Source organism: Topomyia yanbarensis, chromosome 1, assembly GCF_030247195.1.
Source record: "Topomyia yanbarensis strain Yona2022 chromosome 1, ASM3024719v1, whole genome shotgun sequence".
In the NCBI taxonomy this organism is placed as follows: Eukaryota; Metazoa; Arthropoda; class Insecta; order Diptera; family Culicidae; genus Topomyia; species Topomyia yanbarensis.
The window spans coordinates 9,877,537-9,893,357 of NC_080670.1; the positions used below are offsets into that span (position 1 = coordinate 9,877,537).

At 38.2% G+C, this 15,821-nt stretch overlaps 3 protein-coding genes across 5 annotated transcripts; 2 read left to right on the top strand and 1 right to left on the bottom strand.

The window, feature by feature from the left end:
* Window positions 1–3,158: 3,158 nt before the first annotated feature.
* Window positions 3,159–4,959, top strand: LOC131676843 (calcineurin B homologous protein 1). Of its 2 annotated transcripts, none has more exons than XM_058956204.1 (3): window positions 3,159–3,284; window positions 3,355–3,456; window positions 4,159–4,959. In XM_058956204.1, the coding sequence occupies exons 2-3, from the start codon at window positions 3,390–3,392 to the stop codon at window positions 4,659–4,661; spliced, it is 570 nt and encodes a 189-aa protein (XP_058812187.1). In that variant the 5' UTR covers window positions 3,159–3,284; window positions 3,355–3,389; the 3' UTR covers window positions 4,662–4,959. The 2 variants fall into 2 exon arrangements, with proteins under 2 accessions (XP_058812187.1, XP_058812188.1); XM_058956205.1 differs by having other exon boundaries at window positions 3,233–3,288.
* A 23-nt stretch (window positions 4,960–4,982) lies between these two features.
* On the bottom strand, window positions 4,983–14,267 carry LOC131676839 (protein transport protein Sec23A). 2 transcript variants are annotated; one of them, XM_058956193.1, is made up of 4 exons: window positions 14,108–14,267; window positions 11,827–14,042; window positions 11,589–11,606; window positions 4,983–5,396 (listed from the first exon to the last, which is right to left on the bottom strand). In XM_058956193.1, the coding sequence occupies exons 2-4, from the start codon at window positions 14,038–14,040 to the stop codon at window positions 5,307–5,309; spliced, it is 2,322 nt and encodes a 773-aa protein (XP_058812176.1). In that variant the 5' UTR covers window positions 14,041–14,042; window positions 14,108–14,267; the 3' UTR covers window positions 4,983–5,306. The 2 variants fall into 2 exon arrangements, with proteins under 2 accessions (XP_058812176.1, XP_058812177.1); XM_058956194.1 differs by lacking the exon at window positions 11,589–11,606.
* Window positions 14,268–14,382: 115 nt separating this feature from the next.
* On the top strand, window positions 14,383–15,808 carry LOC131676842 (mediator of RNA polymerase II transcription subunit 27). Its single transcript, XM_058956203.1, has 5 exons — window positions 14,383–14,652; window positions 14,709–14,972; window positions 15,034–15,121; window positions 15,180–15,401; window positions 15,594–15,808. Exons 1-5 carry the CDS (start codon window positions 14,474–14,476, stop codon window positions 15,726–15,728), a joined length of 888 nt encoding a protein of 295 aa, XP_058812186.1. The 5' UTR covers window positions 14,383–14,473; the 3' UTR covers window positions 15,729–15,808.
* Window positions 15,809–15,821: the final 13 nt, after the last annotated feature.

The following is a 15,821-nucleotide window of genomic DNA, read 5'->3' on the forward strand; positions in this document are numbered from 1 at the left end:
CCATTTGAAGGCGTTGGACGTTAAAGGGTCAATATACACGTTAATTACAGAAGTCAATCATATCGGATGACAGAAATGGTTGACAAACATGCAAAAATTACTAATTTTTCAGTAGTATGATGTTCTGTAGGCAATCAATTTGTAAGAAGATTTATGAACTACAGGGCGTCTCCATACGGGTATTTTCAAAAACATAGACATAACACCTTCGGCGCAAAAATGCGTAAGATGAGGCTTTTATATGTTGGAACTACACTAATTTTTGAGTCAGATTGATAATAAGTGACCCATGGGAGACCATCTCAAAAATTGGAAGACGTATAAAGATAAATTACTGAACTGACATTAGATTTCTCAATTAATTTTTCTTTGGTGTAGGACAGACGTGATAAAGATGTGCAAAAAGCTCACATCTATAGTTTAGCATATTCATTCATCTTTCCAAAGAACTCAAAATAATTCCAATCGGCCGTGTACTTCTTGAGATATCGCCATTTGAAGCTCTAAGGTACTAACAAATTTAATGAATGGAATTGAACAGAAACCCTCAGTTTTCATCCGATTGTGGTAACATTTGGAGATACTTTTATTCAAACTGGGAGAAAAATAAAATAAATATTTTGAAAAGAATTACAAGACATTCATTTTTGGGGTTTTGTCACTCGTCGTGCCACTGTGCGGGGACGCGGCCATAATGCCGATAATTTGCAATATTTTTTTTCATACAACTTGTTTTTATTTTCTTCGATAGTATGACTAACAAATTGCCTTTTGCTTTTCCAAAAATGACTCTTTTAAAAAAATCACGAACTTAAATATATGAACTGATAGCAATTTGGGTTGTAAACAGAATCAGTTTCTACGTCTAGAAAAAACGTCATATATACTTTCAGGCTGCGGACCATTTGGCGAACTTTTTTCACTTTTGATTGAAATTTGACAGTTCCAACCACAAGAGCGACCCATTCCAAATGTTGACCAATGGATAGGTATTTGGAATTGACAGCTGTAAAAACAGCTTTAAATTATGTCACTCACAGCTTTGGAGCTTAAATATCCACTAATGAAATAGCCGAAAAACATTTGACATAACATGTTTTCGTTTTCATATTTGCCCTTTATTTTCTACTGAAAAATATCGACAACCTAAATAAAGTACAGAAAACTGTTTCCACCTTTCTTTTCACATCCTCCAACAACAATTATTTAACTGTCTAACTGTCAATTTTAACCATGCTATACAATAAATAACTTTGCAAATAACTTTCGAAGTGTAAGTTTTTAACTAATAAATAAAAATAGAATATTTTAATGAATCGTATCATCTGATTAAGCTATGAGCACCCAAACACTAAAAATATTATGTCGATGTCATGTCGAATTATATTGCTAATTTTTTTTATCGAAACTTTGTTCATATTTATTTGCATGAATCTAGGCCTACGTTGATGATTTTCATTTTTTGAGTACACCCTCAAAAGAAACTTTAAACTGGGGCATCGCCAAATCTGACGAGTAAAGTGTCACTCATTCTAAAATTGTTTAATGAGCCACAAATTTTTAAAACTCTTCACACGATTTTCGTCATTATTACTTATCTTTACTATAGATATGAAAATAGATTTTAATTCACATGTTTTAAATACAGGGGGCGGGCATAGCGTGGTAGGTAAATCCATTGCCTTGTACGCAGCTAACCTGGGCTTCGATTCCCAACCCCGCACATAGGGTTAGAGATTTTTCCAAAAGAAATTTCTCTAACCCGAAAAGAGGCGAATGACCCTAAGATTGAAACCTATATAATAAAAATAATAAAAAAAAAGATTTTAATACAAAGATGATATAAATTATTTTAAAACAAAAAATATTTTTGAATTATCAAAAAACTTGCGTCACAAAATATTTGTTTTATTCTACATTCCCATTTCTTAGATCAGAGAACATTTACAGCGTCGTCTCATTTCCATAATTACATAACGAGCATAAAATATACGTTAGGCATAGTTCATTGAGCATTTAAGCGACGATACAGAATTACATAATTCAAACATCATAACGACTTTTTAAGATTAATAAAAATCCAAATGAAAAAGACGCTTTTGTTGAATCCTTCCACTAGTTCTTTTTATAGTGATTATTTGCTCCTTATGTTCAAAAACTGTCGTTCTGTCTGGTAATTTGATTAATTTATTGAAATGTAAAGATTATTTGAAATATTCATATAATCTATGCGTTTTTAATATTTTACATTATATCAACATCGCAGTATTGTCTTAAAACGATGCTCGAAGCGCTTGAACGCATCCAAATTCTAATTCAACATTGAATACATAGAAATACAATATATTTGATGATGGCAGTACGGATTCCCGAAAAATTCATCTGGTTAATGTGAATAAGATTTTAAAATCACAGCAAAACTTTGACAAAATTTAACTATTTTGCCCAATCTAGACAAAAAATCAAGGAAACTTATTGTTCGTAAACATTTTCAAGCAAGAATACGATAACAATACTTTCCTTTCCTCGATGTTCACTTCTTTGTGGCTCGGAGTGACAGTTTCGTTCTGGCTGGCTATGACGTTCACATTTATTGAGTCTGTTTATCCCTCCCAGATTTTGGTACATAGACCGTTCTTAACAACCCGTTTTTTGTATGGCCAAGTATGGAAAAACTACAATGCTTATGCACGGCATTATAGCAGACAATGGTTATTCTATTGTTGAACGAACCACATTTGAAATGGTTTTTGAAGTTTAATAAAATGGTCGGCATATGGTACACATTTAGGCTGATACTATCAGGTGGAAGGTAAAACTTTCAAGCTAATCAAGAATAATAATCAAAAAAAAAGATTCACCTTTTATATATTAAAGAATAATAATTGAATTGAAAGTTTTATTTTCAAACTTTGATTGTTTTTTGCTACGAGCAGTAAACCCTTATTTTCACGAATATTTTTTCTTGTCTTCGAACAGCGAAAAACTACTACAGAAAACTACTACTAACTCCTACCCCTGGCACAAAGGTTTACTGCATGGACTATTGCATTTGCAAAATGTTTACTGCATGGACTATTGCATTGTACCATATAATTTTTCTCCGTGCACGGCGAAGCGAAAACATTTCTGAAGGTGTTAATAAAAACGGTCAAAGCGGTATGTATAACCGTTACATGAAGACAAATAAACAGCTTGAGTGACGGTATCGTGCGTAAAATTAACCGATTCATTAGTAATTTTTCATTCAATCAATAAACAGCAGCGCATTTGGGTGGCTGGTGGTAGGTATATTATTGTTCACTATGTGGTGACCGTGTGTTGGAAGCAAAATTACTTATTTCAATATTTTAGGAATTTTGACCGGACCAGGCCAGCACAAATTCATAATGGGAAATAAATCATCGCTATTGTTGCGTGAAGAAGAAATATCACAAATTCACGAAGAAACTGGTTGTAAGTAGATTTGGTAGCAAATAGTACCAAATGTGTAGTTCATCCTTGGAAAAAGCTATGATTGAATAATATCGGGGCGCAGTGCTTGCACTAAATATCTATCTGGAGCACAATGTACACATAGGGAAGCATTTATTCAGGGTCGCGGCACTAATTAATGTGGAATGGTTTCTGACACAGAGAAAAAAAGGCAACCAACACAAACTACATTTATTTTGAATATCAATCATTAGATTTATAGTTTTTTTTTTGTTAATTTTAAAAGAATGCATTGGTTTGATTTTTGCTAAAAACGAGAAACATTTCTACCAATGCATTATTTTTCGCTGTGTATGCAGCCCTTATCAGTCAATTAAAATTGCTCTTTGGTACGAGGTAGCTCCGCGATAACTCGAGTACTTGTAATTGGTAATAATTGTTTAGCTAGATACATTACTTTCATTCCTCGACCACGCAGCTTACATTAGGTTCACTTTCTTATCAACCTTATCAGTAACCGCCGCGTGATTTGATTGCTGTTCTATTTATTACCTGTGGGGTTCCTCGTAAAACCACCAAAGTTAATCAAATGTAAGTCAATGCGATGATCACTTTGCTACAGCAGCAGTGCTAAATAATGTATTAGCTTGATTAGACGCTAGATCGTTTCCGAGTGAACAAATAATCAGTGACCAAAATTCATGCAACTAATCTAAATTTCAGTCACCCCGAACCAAATCGAACGGCTGTATTCACGGTTCACCTCGCTTGACCGCAACGACTGCGGTACACTCTCGCGGGAGGACTTTTTGCGCATACCGGAGCTGGCCATCAACCCGCTATGCGAACGGATCGTGCATTCCTTTTTCGCCGACAGCAACGACGATCGGGTGAACTTTCGTCAGTTCACCCGTGTTCTTGCGCACTTCCGGCCAATCAAACCGAACAAGGAGAACAGGCTCAACAGTCGGGAGGAGAAGTTACGTTTTGCATTTAAAATGTACGATCTGGATGATGACGAAACTATTTCGCGAGAAGAACTCCTCAGCATTTTGCAGATGATGGTCGGCGCAAACATTAGCCAGGATCAGCTGAACAGCATTGCCGAGCGAACGATTCTCGAGGCGGATTCGGTTGGCCAGGGCAAGATCACCTTTGAGGACTTTTGCCGCGCCTTGGAGCGTACCGAGGTCGAGCAAAAGATGTCGATTCGGTTCCTCAACTGAAGCCGGCGCTCGTGGTGTGATTGGTTTGCCAATTTAGGGCAATCTTAGACCAAATGGGAGGAGGTGCATTCGTTTTCGAGCTGTGTTTGAAATAATTTCTTTATTATGGATTTCATTTGAAACTGATGCACACGACGAGCGGCTAAACGAACGATTTTTAGACGAAGGAGGAAGTTTTTCCAATGTAATGGTTTATTTGACGTTTGTAGAATGTAGAGTGTATGGTGTATATAAACAGTTGAGCATTGAAAGTATTAAATAAAGAAATACCAACCTATACCCTAAAAGAGAATTTAACATGCAAGAAGAGAAAAGAAGTCATTTTAGTTTTTCCAACGTTATATAACGGATTTATTTCCTACATGAACATGTCCATTAACAGTACTCGTCACATCAGCGTTGATGCGATTCACAATCAAGAGTCCAATGCTGAAACAACTCGGATAAACAGCAGTTTAATTGAAAGTGTCGTCACGCTGAATGATCGCGCACAATTAAATGCCTAACAACACCGATACACAAAGTCAAATACTGGCGTGACGATAGATATACAATCTATTGGAGAATTAGTAGTACACGAATATCCGAGCTGATAAAATAGAAGTAAAGTGGTGACACAAATCGCTTCTAGTGGGTGCGCACGGTTTATGTTGTGGAAGAAACGGCTAACTTTTTAAGATGCTCCATGAAGACCTGCAGTGATACATCGTCCGTGAGAACCGAGGCTCCGCCATCCTGTGGAGAAACATAAAATGGAACGATAAAGTCTACGAAGCAAAGAATTGCGCTCACATTGTACCAAAGCTAAGCAAAATAAGCAGCCTTATTCTGCATCACGACGGATCAAATATTTGAACGAATGTGATTTGCACTCTTAATGACAGCAAAATCAAGTCGGAGTCTGATTCGATCGAACCATTCGAATTCGTCGTAATGCGGAACAAGGCTGATGTTAATAGACTTAATCTGTATCATCTATGTGAATTAGTTTTTAACTTGGTTATTAGGGATTAACACTAAGAGAGTTACCGAAATCAAATTGGATAAAAAAAATTGTGGAAATATAACTAAAACTTCCGTTTTAACATACACCATTATTACGATAAGATGAGATGAAACATTGCATTCTATACAAGCTTGATAGGCGAAATGGTTTGACCGGGTTTTGTTGGGAGCCTTATGTTGCTTTGGAAAATCTTGATGGGGTACGGTAAAGAGCCTATTTTGGCCCCATTAGAGAGTCTGTTGCACTATTTTTGTTAATTACTCGACCTATAATCGATGGAATGCGTATATTCTGTTTGCAGTTGAAAACTGGAAAATCCAACCAGCGACAATCGTATTTTCTCTGGTTCTAAACAATGGAATCACGTCGGAAGTGGTGCGCTGTTTTCGTACAATGATGCGCTATCCAGCGCACTACTTCCGACATCATGGATTAGCACTAAACAGGAGTAAAACCGATTGTCGCTGGATGGACTTTCCAGTTTTCAACTGCAACCAGAATAAATTGGCATCAACATCATCGCTTCGTTCTTAAGAACCAATTTAATAAGAAAAATGGCCTGAAAACGTTGAAATGCTTGTTTTTCCATACTCCATACGGGTTGTTAAGAACGGACACCATACTAAAATGTGCTTTTTACCATATACATTTTGACAACAAACCATTGAAGAACCATACAATTTATGGTAACATGCATATTTTAGATCTAGCGATGCATAAAATATTAGGTGGAGAAAAAAATCACTTCTCTACCAACATTTCAATTCTTTCGATTGAAGAGAAGTTTTATTTCGTTTCACGCCATCTTCTAAAGTAAGCTTCGTAGACACTAAATGGACTGACGCTTTATTCAACTGAGCTATCGCCGTAGGTTGTACGACTTTCCCCCGAAAACCATTCCCCAGAAACTAAAACACCGAAGTTTTTTCCCCAGAAAGAACCATTCTCCAGAAAACCATTCCGTCGAAAGTACCAATTACCAGAAAACCTTTTCCCAGAAAGTATTTTTGCCCAGAAAACCGTTACCCAGAATGAACAAATACCCAGAAGTTCATACCCCAGAAAAAACCATTTCCCAGAAATTGAGGTATTTTAACTGAAGATGACTTATTTTTTATTAGTATTAATATTCTGGTTTAGTTTTGTATTATAAGAGCTATTGATAAAATGGTATCTTTTAATATTGTACCATCGTCCTGGTCGGCAATTAAAAGTTCTTTTAATTTTTTGTCTCCTGCATGTTTTTTTACAGCGACGCCGGTTTATCATATCTCCTTGCAGATATCGCATATATTCCGCCGATGTGGACTGCTCTTCCTCTTTGAATGCTTTCACAACCGCATAAAGTTTAAGGGCACTGGTGCCTTTTAAGAGTGCATTTAATTGGTTGTGATACCCTTCTATTGCGTTTGAGGTTTTGGGTATGTCATTGAGGGTGTTGTATCGCATGGTCCATGGTGTTGCATCGCATGTGAAATTCAGGGGAAAATCTGGCCTGTGCCTGTGCGCAGTGTTTTCCAACCCTTCGCTTCCCCAATACCCAAGCCTTCAGGCACATCTTGAGTCTTCAAAAAGTCCAAGGCCTGGGTTTGTCTGAAAGAGATCTGCATTTGCACGCTTTTCAAATAAATTCCAGATAATCCCAATTTTTGGATCCGTTTCCACCAATTTTTCGTTAGGTGAAAAAAGCAACCATATCGCACAGAATTGGGAATAATCCTTGCGATAGCGTTTATCTCAGCTGTTTCGAAATCTGTTAATGCAATCGACGGATTAATTATAATATTGTTGTTGGCTGCTATGGTTTTTATTAGTTCTAGAGCTTTTTTGTAGTTGAATTCTGATTTATCTGGAAGGAGCATGTGTACTAAGGGTAGGAACGTTCGTTCAATGCTCAATGTTCCGATTGACCCGCGGATGTGAATTTATGTAGCAGATGAATCAATAAGGGCATGACCTGTGATCAACTCGTATGCTCGGTTTATTCAAACATGGGAGTTGACTCCTTCTTTTAAACATGAGCAATTCTTTGAATATGTATGCCAAATAGCCCTCGGAATGAAACTTGTTATCTACTCGTCTGACCGGTTTTCTCAAACATAGTGTTGATTCATTTTTTCCAGCACACTATGGAATAGCTGGAGCAAAAAGTTGGCTAAAATAGGAAAAACATATTCGAACTATCACATTAAAGATTTTTAAAACATTCTTCGATGTTTGTTGCACCATGTTCCATCGAAATTTCAAGGGGGTCCTCTACTCTCGAGGCTTAAAATTGAGGTTTTTTGGGAATAATTTGCGAAAGATCTACTGAATGGATCTTAATTTTATTTTTATTTTGTTTCGGCTTTTCAATTTAACTTTAAATGACAAAAACAAACATCTCTGCGACCTTGAAACGTCATTTGTGACATTGATGTTTAAATTACATGGGTCCCGCTTAAGTAAAGTTTCGGTTAATGGGGTTCTCGTCTTCAAAAGTGAAATTCGAAAGCCATTACCAAAAAAAAGTTTCATTTCTTCTAAAAACTGTCCGTATGCAAATTTGCGTCGATTTTAATGACGTTTACAGCGCTTTTTCATTAACAAGTGCACCATTTCACAAAATCCTCTGTCGCTTGCCTTTGTACCAAGAAATCGAGAAAAAAATTTAGTTTAGCTCTAAGCAGCCAAAGCTTTGTGCTCAATCATTAACCGTCAATGGCATGCAAAGCGATAGAGATTTGAGGTGTCCTACTAGGTATTTAACCTAATGGAGCTCTTTTTATGTTTCTAGATCTTCAGGTAATATTACATGTCTTTGCAAGTCAAATGTATTATAGAGTTTTGGGATATTTCCGCGGCACCATGCCGCAAATATCGAAAATCGACGATTGTTGTATATTTAACAAACAATAGGGTGGGTGCTCCAATAGCCGCGGTGTACTACTAGACCCTTGATTAAAATGCCAACCGCCGTTAATTATTTCTTGCTTTGTAGTTTGCACTAAACTCGCAAGGCAACACAAGTTTTATCGTAGAAGTTTGCTCAAAAAACAACTGAAATAATGAGTTTTCCTTGATTTTTGAGCTCCTATGCAGCTATAGTGGGCCAAATATACCTAGAGTTGCATGCTTCAAAAGTAATCAATGGGTTTAGCATCTATAGGAACCGGAATTAGCAATTGGGCCACTATTGCTACATGCGGAGCAAGCGGTTTTAAATGCAAAAATTGGTTCAAAACCAATTATATTTTTTCTATCAAATGGGAATCGAAAACTTTCATTTAACATATAATCATCACCCATAGATCTTTCCATCTTTTTTAATGCGTTTAAATTTAAGCACAATGCGTAAATATTAGAAAAAATGTGAATAGCAAACTTATAACAAGTATTTAAGTACACATGATCTAAATGTAACGAATTGTTTATTGAGAAAATAGAAGAAAAAAAAATTCGGTAAAATAATTTTCTGGGTTTTGGTACTTTCTGCGGAACAGTTTTCTGGGTTATGGTTCTTTCTGGGTGAAAGTTTTCTGGGTTTTGGTACTTTCTGGGGATCAGTTTTCTGGGAATTAGTACTTTCTGGAATATGTGTTTCTGGGGAAAAAGCTTCGGTATTTTTTCTTCTGGAGAATGGTTTTCGAGGGAATGTTATACAATCATCGCCGTAATATTGTAGGAAGAGGATTTTTGATCATGTTAATATCCAGATTTTTGGAGAAGGATAAACAGATATACGAATAACAAAGATCGCTAGAGCAATATTAATCATAACAACAATATATAGGATACACGGATGGTATTAGAAACGGTAACTACAACGGGTGTGGTAGTTTAATAGTTGAATTATAATGTAGGAGTATATCAATAGTATTCCCAATATGGTGAGCAGGGTTACCATGTTCACAGATTTTTCGGTAACGTCACAAATTTTTTTTCACAATTTTCGATCACAGATTCTTTTTCACAGATGACAGATTTTTGGCATTTTGATGAAAATTTCACAGATTTTCACAGATTTTTGGAAATATTGTGATTTTCACAGGTTTTTTGGAAGTTTAGCACAGATTTTATTCCTGTTTTAGTCATCACAGATGGTAAAAAGATTTTTTGATCGAAACACAGATTTCAATGTGGCATCCCTGATGGTGAGTATTATATGAATAGTTTGGAAATAGTTCCGAAGCTTTCTGGAATGGTAGGGTAAACAGGTCTAATACGCCCCCCCCCCCCCCCCCCTTAAGCAACAATAGCTATATTTAACCATTCGACACTACGATTTCCGCACCAACTACTCTTATTTGTTGTTATATTAGTTAAAAATTAGTACCCTGGTTTTTTTTATTAAAAACATCCTGATACAAGTATTATTAATCATTTTTCAAAGATACCTAAATTCTAGTTTTTTCTTTCACCCAGGGCAAAATGCCCCCGGTTACAGTGTAATATGCCCCACAACAAGAGGACGGTATGCCCCATAACAATCGGTGAGTATGCCCTACAACAATGGGTGGGGCGTTTTAGCCGGTAATGAGCTGTTGTAAATGCATGAATAATTTTCCACGCACACATAGTTTTAAGCAAAGTAGCTACTTGAAATAGTTCTATCAAATCCGACTGTTTCTAATTGGTTGTAATGCTATTGGACAAAGTGGGAGCTTACATCAAAATAGCTCTTTTAAAATATTTGTGTATATTGTTGTTTTGCAACATGTTAAAAATACCAAATTACCTTAGTACGTTAATTTCATGAAACGATACTGTTATCAGTCATTTTTACATTTTAGATAATTCAGGAATGCTGGGAATTGAAGAGGGGCATTTTGCCCCGGTGGGGCGTATTACACCCTTTTAGTCTATTTATTTATACGGGTTACACATGTTGGTTGAAAAGCAAGAGAATTCTATTAAAACAAAAGATAGATTGAATTGATTGATTGATTATTGTAGTCATTAGTTTTAGATGAGCAATTAAAATCATTAACTGAAATGGGATCACTGAAAGTGATTCGATTTGCAGATGATGTTCTAATCCGCGTGAAAATGTGACTACGTTATTTCAAATAGAATGTGATCTGCATTAAATTTTAAATCAAAGCGGCGTAAAAAGAAGGACCTGAATGTAAATCCCTCCAAAACAATCATAATCCCATTTAAAATAATTATTTAGTTCTTACAATCATAATGTCGTTCTAATTTCATAAATAACTTCCAATATTCCGATTAATGTAAAATCATTTTTTTCTATAAAAAAAGTTAAATACTCTTGTCGATATGACGATACAGTTTGATAAAAAATTACATTATTTAACACAAATTCATGAATTAGGGAATATTTTCTATAAGGAAAAGATTTTGCACTCCACACTTTTACATTACATGATGAGATCGAAACAAGTATAAAAATTTTTTTTTTTATTTTAAAAACCTGATATTGATAATAGTTGAATCTCGGTCAAATCTCCCCCTGTTCCCCTACATGTTTGAAATATTCGTAAAATATAATTTGCGTATCTATAATTTATTTCCTCGAAAATAATGCTTTTCGTCATCATTCAATCTAAATTAAAATGCATTAATATACAAATATGAACAGATGAGCAGAGTTGAAAAAAGCATATGAGAATTTGAAGTGAAATTGAGAGTTGTTAATGTTATGAGCTTGTAAACTATAGGTTATTTTTCAGTGCGCAGAGTGATAAGTGCCCATCCATCCATCCATCCATGTAATCTGGTAATCCCTCTATGTAATCTGGTTAGCACGATAAGATTAACCCATTTTATAAATCAAATTCCTTCAATTTTTTATGTACAAATTGTCAATTGTAAAGCCCATTCCAGTTAATTCCACCAAAACAGCCACCATCGAGGCAATGTATCCCAACAAACTCTACAACAACCGAAATCATATAAAGAAGAAAAATGGCAATATCTACCGCTGTTGGTGCCGTCATCTGCCACCGTAATGACATATCGTATTGAATGATGGTCGAATCCACAGTCAAGATGGGGTTTTCAATAAAAAAAAAAAATACAAAAGATCACATCCATTCGAGTCAGTCAGCCCCCAATGCAAAGTCGATGTACGCGAAAACACACACAAATAAAAAAAAATATCGAATCAATAATCGTATCTGCTAACACTCAACGATTCGGTTTTCGAATGAAACTCACCTGTCCGTAGGCGTACATGTTGTTGTGCGTCTGCGAAGGATTAACCTTGGACAGCAGGAATCGTGCCTGGGAACCACCCTGTTCCGTGTCGATGTATCGTGGCATGGGGAATCGGGTCTGCAGAATCTCCTGAGCATCATCCACCGGTGCCTGCAGTAGCTGCTTGAAATTTTCGTACTCGGGCATGTCCTGGTACTTGAGGTTACGCCACTGCGCTATCGTTTCGCCGTGAAAGATAAGAATTTGGAAGAAGGTATCCATCAGCAGAATGCGATCCGGTTGAATTGACGATGTGTCCAGCAGGACCGGCTCTGGCGGACCGTTGAAGGAGTACGAGTACAGGATTGGTTGAATCATAATGAGTGACTGGGTGAGATCTTCCCTCATGAGCATGTGCCGGTAGAAAGTAGTTTCATCGGGCGAGTTGTTGAACACCTGCAGGAACTGGGACCGGCGTAGGTGGTACATAAATTGAGGAAAAAGAGAAAAATTCTCCGCCAGTCGAAAACTGTTCGGGTCGTCTTTGCTGTACTCGCCGAATTTCTGACACAGGCGGATGAGCTGTCTATCGACCCAGCGAAGCGTATCCGGACCATCATCCGACTCAGCTCGGTAGACAACCATTCGAGACATGAGCACAGCAGCGGCTTCCTGATCGAAACCCGCACTAATCATGGGCAGATTAACGGTCGCATCCGCCCAGCTACGTGCCACCGTTGTGACGCGGATTCGTCGCTGACCACTGGAATGCTGATACTGACTGATAAATTGTAAACATCCGCGTCCGCCTTGCGGAATCGGCGCTGCATGCTGGTTTGCAACTTCAAAGAAAAACGCCATCGTACTATTCGGTGTCATGGTGCATAATTTCCATTGGGCGGTGCCTCCCATTCCAATCTCTGAATCCGCTACGGCACCATTTTTTACATTCAGAGACACGCACGATCCTATTCCACCTTCGATCTTCAGTTCCCGGGAACACTTAATCTCCAGAGTTCCATTAAATGCCATCTTAAGATCTCCTTTCTGATCCACAGCAAACACCCGCTGATAGGTTTGCTTGAACAGCGATGAATTGAAGGAATCCCCCATGACCATATGCCCTCCAGTCGAATTGCAACATTGCTTCATCTCCATCAAACCGGTTTGATCCAACGCACAGGAATAAATATCTATGCAATGTCCATTGGTAGCTGTTCTCAGTGCCAAGCCTTCATAATGTTTGATAGCCTTTTTCATAAATTTGGCATTGTCCTTCTGGATGTCGTGATGTGATCGGATCGGATGTTTCAACTCATCATCCACTACTTGACCGGGGCCTTGGGAGCATGGTCCACCGAGGAACATCATGATACGAGCACCTGTGTTCGGATAAGTGCACTCCAGTAAACCTACTGCGATTGAGAGAGCTGTACCAGTCGATCGTAGAAAACGTTTTCCCTGAGGAACTGGCCAGGGATCTCTCTGTAGTTCTCCCAGTAGATCGGTTAGTGCCATATCGCATTTGTGAAGTGGTTGCAAAAATCGGTTTGCTGGTGGAACTGGTCCCGCCGGTACTCTCTGTTGCTGTTGTTGATTGGGACCAGGAGCTCGTCCAATACCCAACATATCCTGAATCTGCTTAGCACTCAAGTCCTTCGTTCCGCGGAATACATAGCTTTTCGAGCAACCATCGATTCCGAGTTCATGAACTTGTACCATCTTTCCAAATGTGATCAAACCTACTAGGGCGTTAGCCGGCAGTAAACTTAGCGACATTTGAAGTGAGTCCTTCAGGGCTGTTAGTTCTTCTTCGTCCATGCAGGTATCGACCACAAACAGAAACACTGGTGGCAAGCAGGGCGCTCTGGTAATTGTATACTCAATCGTGCTGAAACCAGCTATTAGTTCCGCTGGCTGGTGCTGTTCCGAGATGGCGGCATATTGCGGAGGGAATGGATTTCGCTGGAAGCAAAAATTACAAACCCACAACTTAGCTCGGTAGTCCACTTGACACATCGGATTCAGGATTGCTCGGCAAGTGGTTCTCGTACAAACTACTGGGTCGTACATAATCGGTGGAAGATCGGGGCGTTCCTTCAGCGGCTGATACAGGCATCCCAACGGGACAACCATTCGGCTGGCATCCAACCGGCTGGAAGGCCAAACGTTCCAGGTGAAGCGGATCCCATCCCGGTCCTCATTCTGCTGGATGAATTCCTCGTAAGTAGTCATCACTATGGAGGTGGGATTAAACTCAAGGTCAGCGGGTACAATTTGCGTTAATACTAGAGTTACTCACCAGCAGAGGTTATTTATCCTTCGCAGAATCCTAGGATTTCACTACTATTCGTAATACTAGACAATTATTAATTGAAAACCATTAACAAACGCTTAAGAAACTGCTACGACCGAAATGATATACCATCGGTGTGAAAAACACGTCGGTGCTGAAGTGTCAAATTTTCGCCCCCTTACACGTCACCTCGCCAAATGCCCTTAAGAAATGATATTTTTGTGCGGCGAACAACCGAACTGTAAAATTTTTGTCACCAGCTCTTGGTTTGATGTTTACTTTTAGAAAGTGACGTTCTATAAAAGTTTTGTGTTTATCGGCATCTTGTTTGTGATCGGTTATTGGTGATTTTTTTAAATTTTCAAAGAAACTATGAATTTAGAACCGATCAATAATGCCCTGTCCCATTTGCGAGTGCTTCGGTCTAGTGTTGGGCAAGTTTTTGAGTCGCTCGGCAATGGTGTACGTGCGGAACACGGTGAAGAAGGAAAGGAACAAAAGTTTCTGCACGAGTTACAGGAGCTGCTCAATTCCGTAAACTCCAACCTCAGGTAACTTACAGTTTCATATCATTTTGTTCAGACATGCATGTTTCTTGATTTTTCAGAGAATTCGAAACCTGCATCAATGATCTCACGCCACCGCAGGCTCCATTCAATCTGGCCAACACTGCGTACCTTTCACTAGAAACAAACTTGGAACGCCAAGCGTTGTACCCACATCTAGTACAAAGCTACAAGTGGCACGATAAATTGCACGAATACAGTACTTTTGCGTCAACGTTGCTTCAACAGAATGCCCTTAAACGGTCCTATTATGGAAATACCAAACGAAGAAGGTCATTGCCTTCCAGCCATCTGGCAACGCCCCAGTAAGTAGCTCAAAGTTTTATTAAAGTTACAATTGAAAATTGTATTTTTTTGCGTCCTTAGGACGGTAGACAACCTAATCGGCAGTATTCATTTCAACAACATGAACCTTAAAATAGTACGTCCGTCTATGACGAACGCAATTCTACACGTAAGTATCGGTTTGATTTTCTCTTGGTACCTTTTGATCTATTTTCATTCGTTAATAGATAACTATCGCACGAGTCTTGCGAGCAGCCGTTATCCTGAAGGGACTTCTGATCGAATGGGTTACCGTTAAGGGCTACGATGAATCGCTGCTGGATGGAGTTGACGAACATTGGACCGAATCTCGGCATCAGGTTTTTCGTAAAGTACAAGATCATGCTCATTCAGCGATGTTGCACTTTTTCTCGCCAACCCTTCCGGAACTGGCGATTCGAAGTTTCATAGTAAGTATAATTTAATTTTGATCAAATCACTCACTGACCAATCCGCTGAAAAGTCCGAGAAGGAACTGATAATTCAAGTTTCAAATGCGGGTTCGAGAATTCTTCGGAAATTAACGAAAATAGGAAAACAGCTGTGATTGGTCACGCTGATCACTGAATGAACGAACTAATTTTTCACTAATTCTCTTCAAGACGTGGTTCCGCAGCTACGTAACACTTTTTGCTGATCCGTGCAAGAAATGCGGAAAACATTTACATAATACGCTTCCGCCAACATGGAGAGATCTCCGAACGCTTGAACCGTTTCACGAGGAATGTAAACAATGAGGATCGATGTTGTGGGGTAAATTTAAGGTTTACTTTTTCTTTTGTGTAATTTTGATCTGTATTAAAGACATATAAAAGTATTTGTTCTTTTTT

Coding starts and splice junctions, on each gene's coding strand:
- LOC131676843 (XM_058956204.1), top strand. CDS start 3,390: ATGGGAAATAAATCATCGCTATTGTTGCGTGAAGAAGAAATATCACAA. Junction 3,457..4,158: donor AATTCACGAAGAAACTGGTT/GTAAGTAGATTT, acceptor TCTAAATTTCAG/TCACCCCGAACCAAATCGAA.
- LOC131676842 (XM_058956203.1), top strand. CDS start 14,474: ATGAATTTAGAACCGATCAATAATGCCCTGTCCCATTTGCGAGTGCTT. Junction 14,653..14,708: donor TCCGTAAACTCCAACCTCAG/GTAACTTACAGT, acceptor TTGATTTTTCAG/AGAATTCGAAACCTGCATCA. Junction 15,122..15,179: donor TGACGAACGCAATTCTACAC/GTAAGTATCGGT, acceptor ATTCGTTAATAG/ATAACTATCGCACGAGTCTT.
- LOC131676839 (XM_058956193.1), bottom strand. CDS start 14,040: ATGACTACTTACGAGGAATTCATCCAGCAGAATGAGGACCGGGATGGG.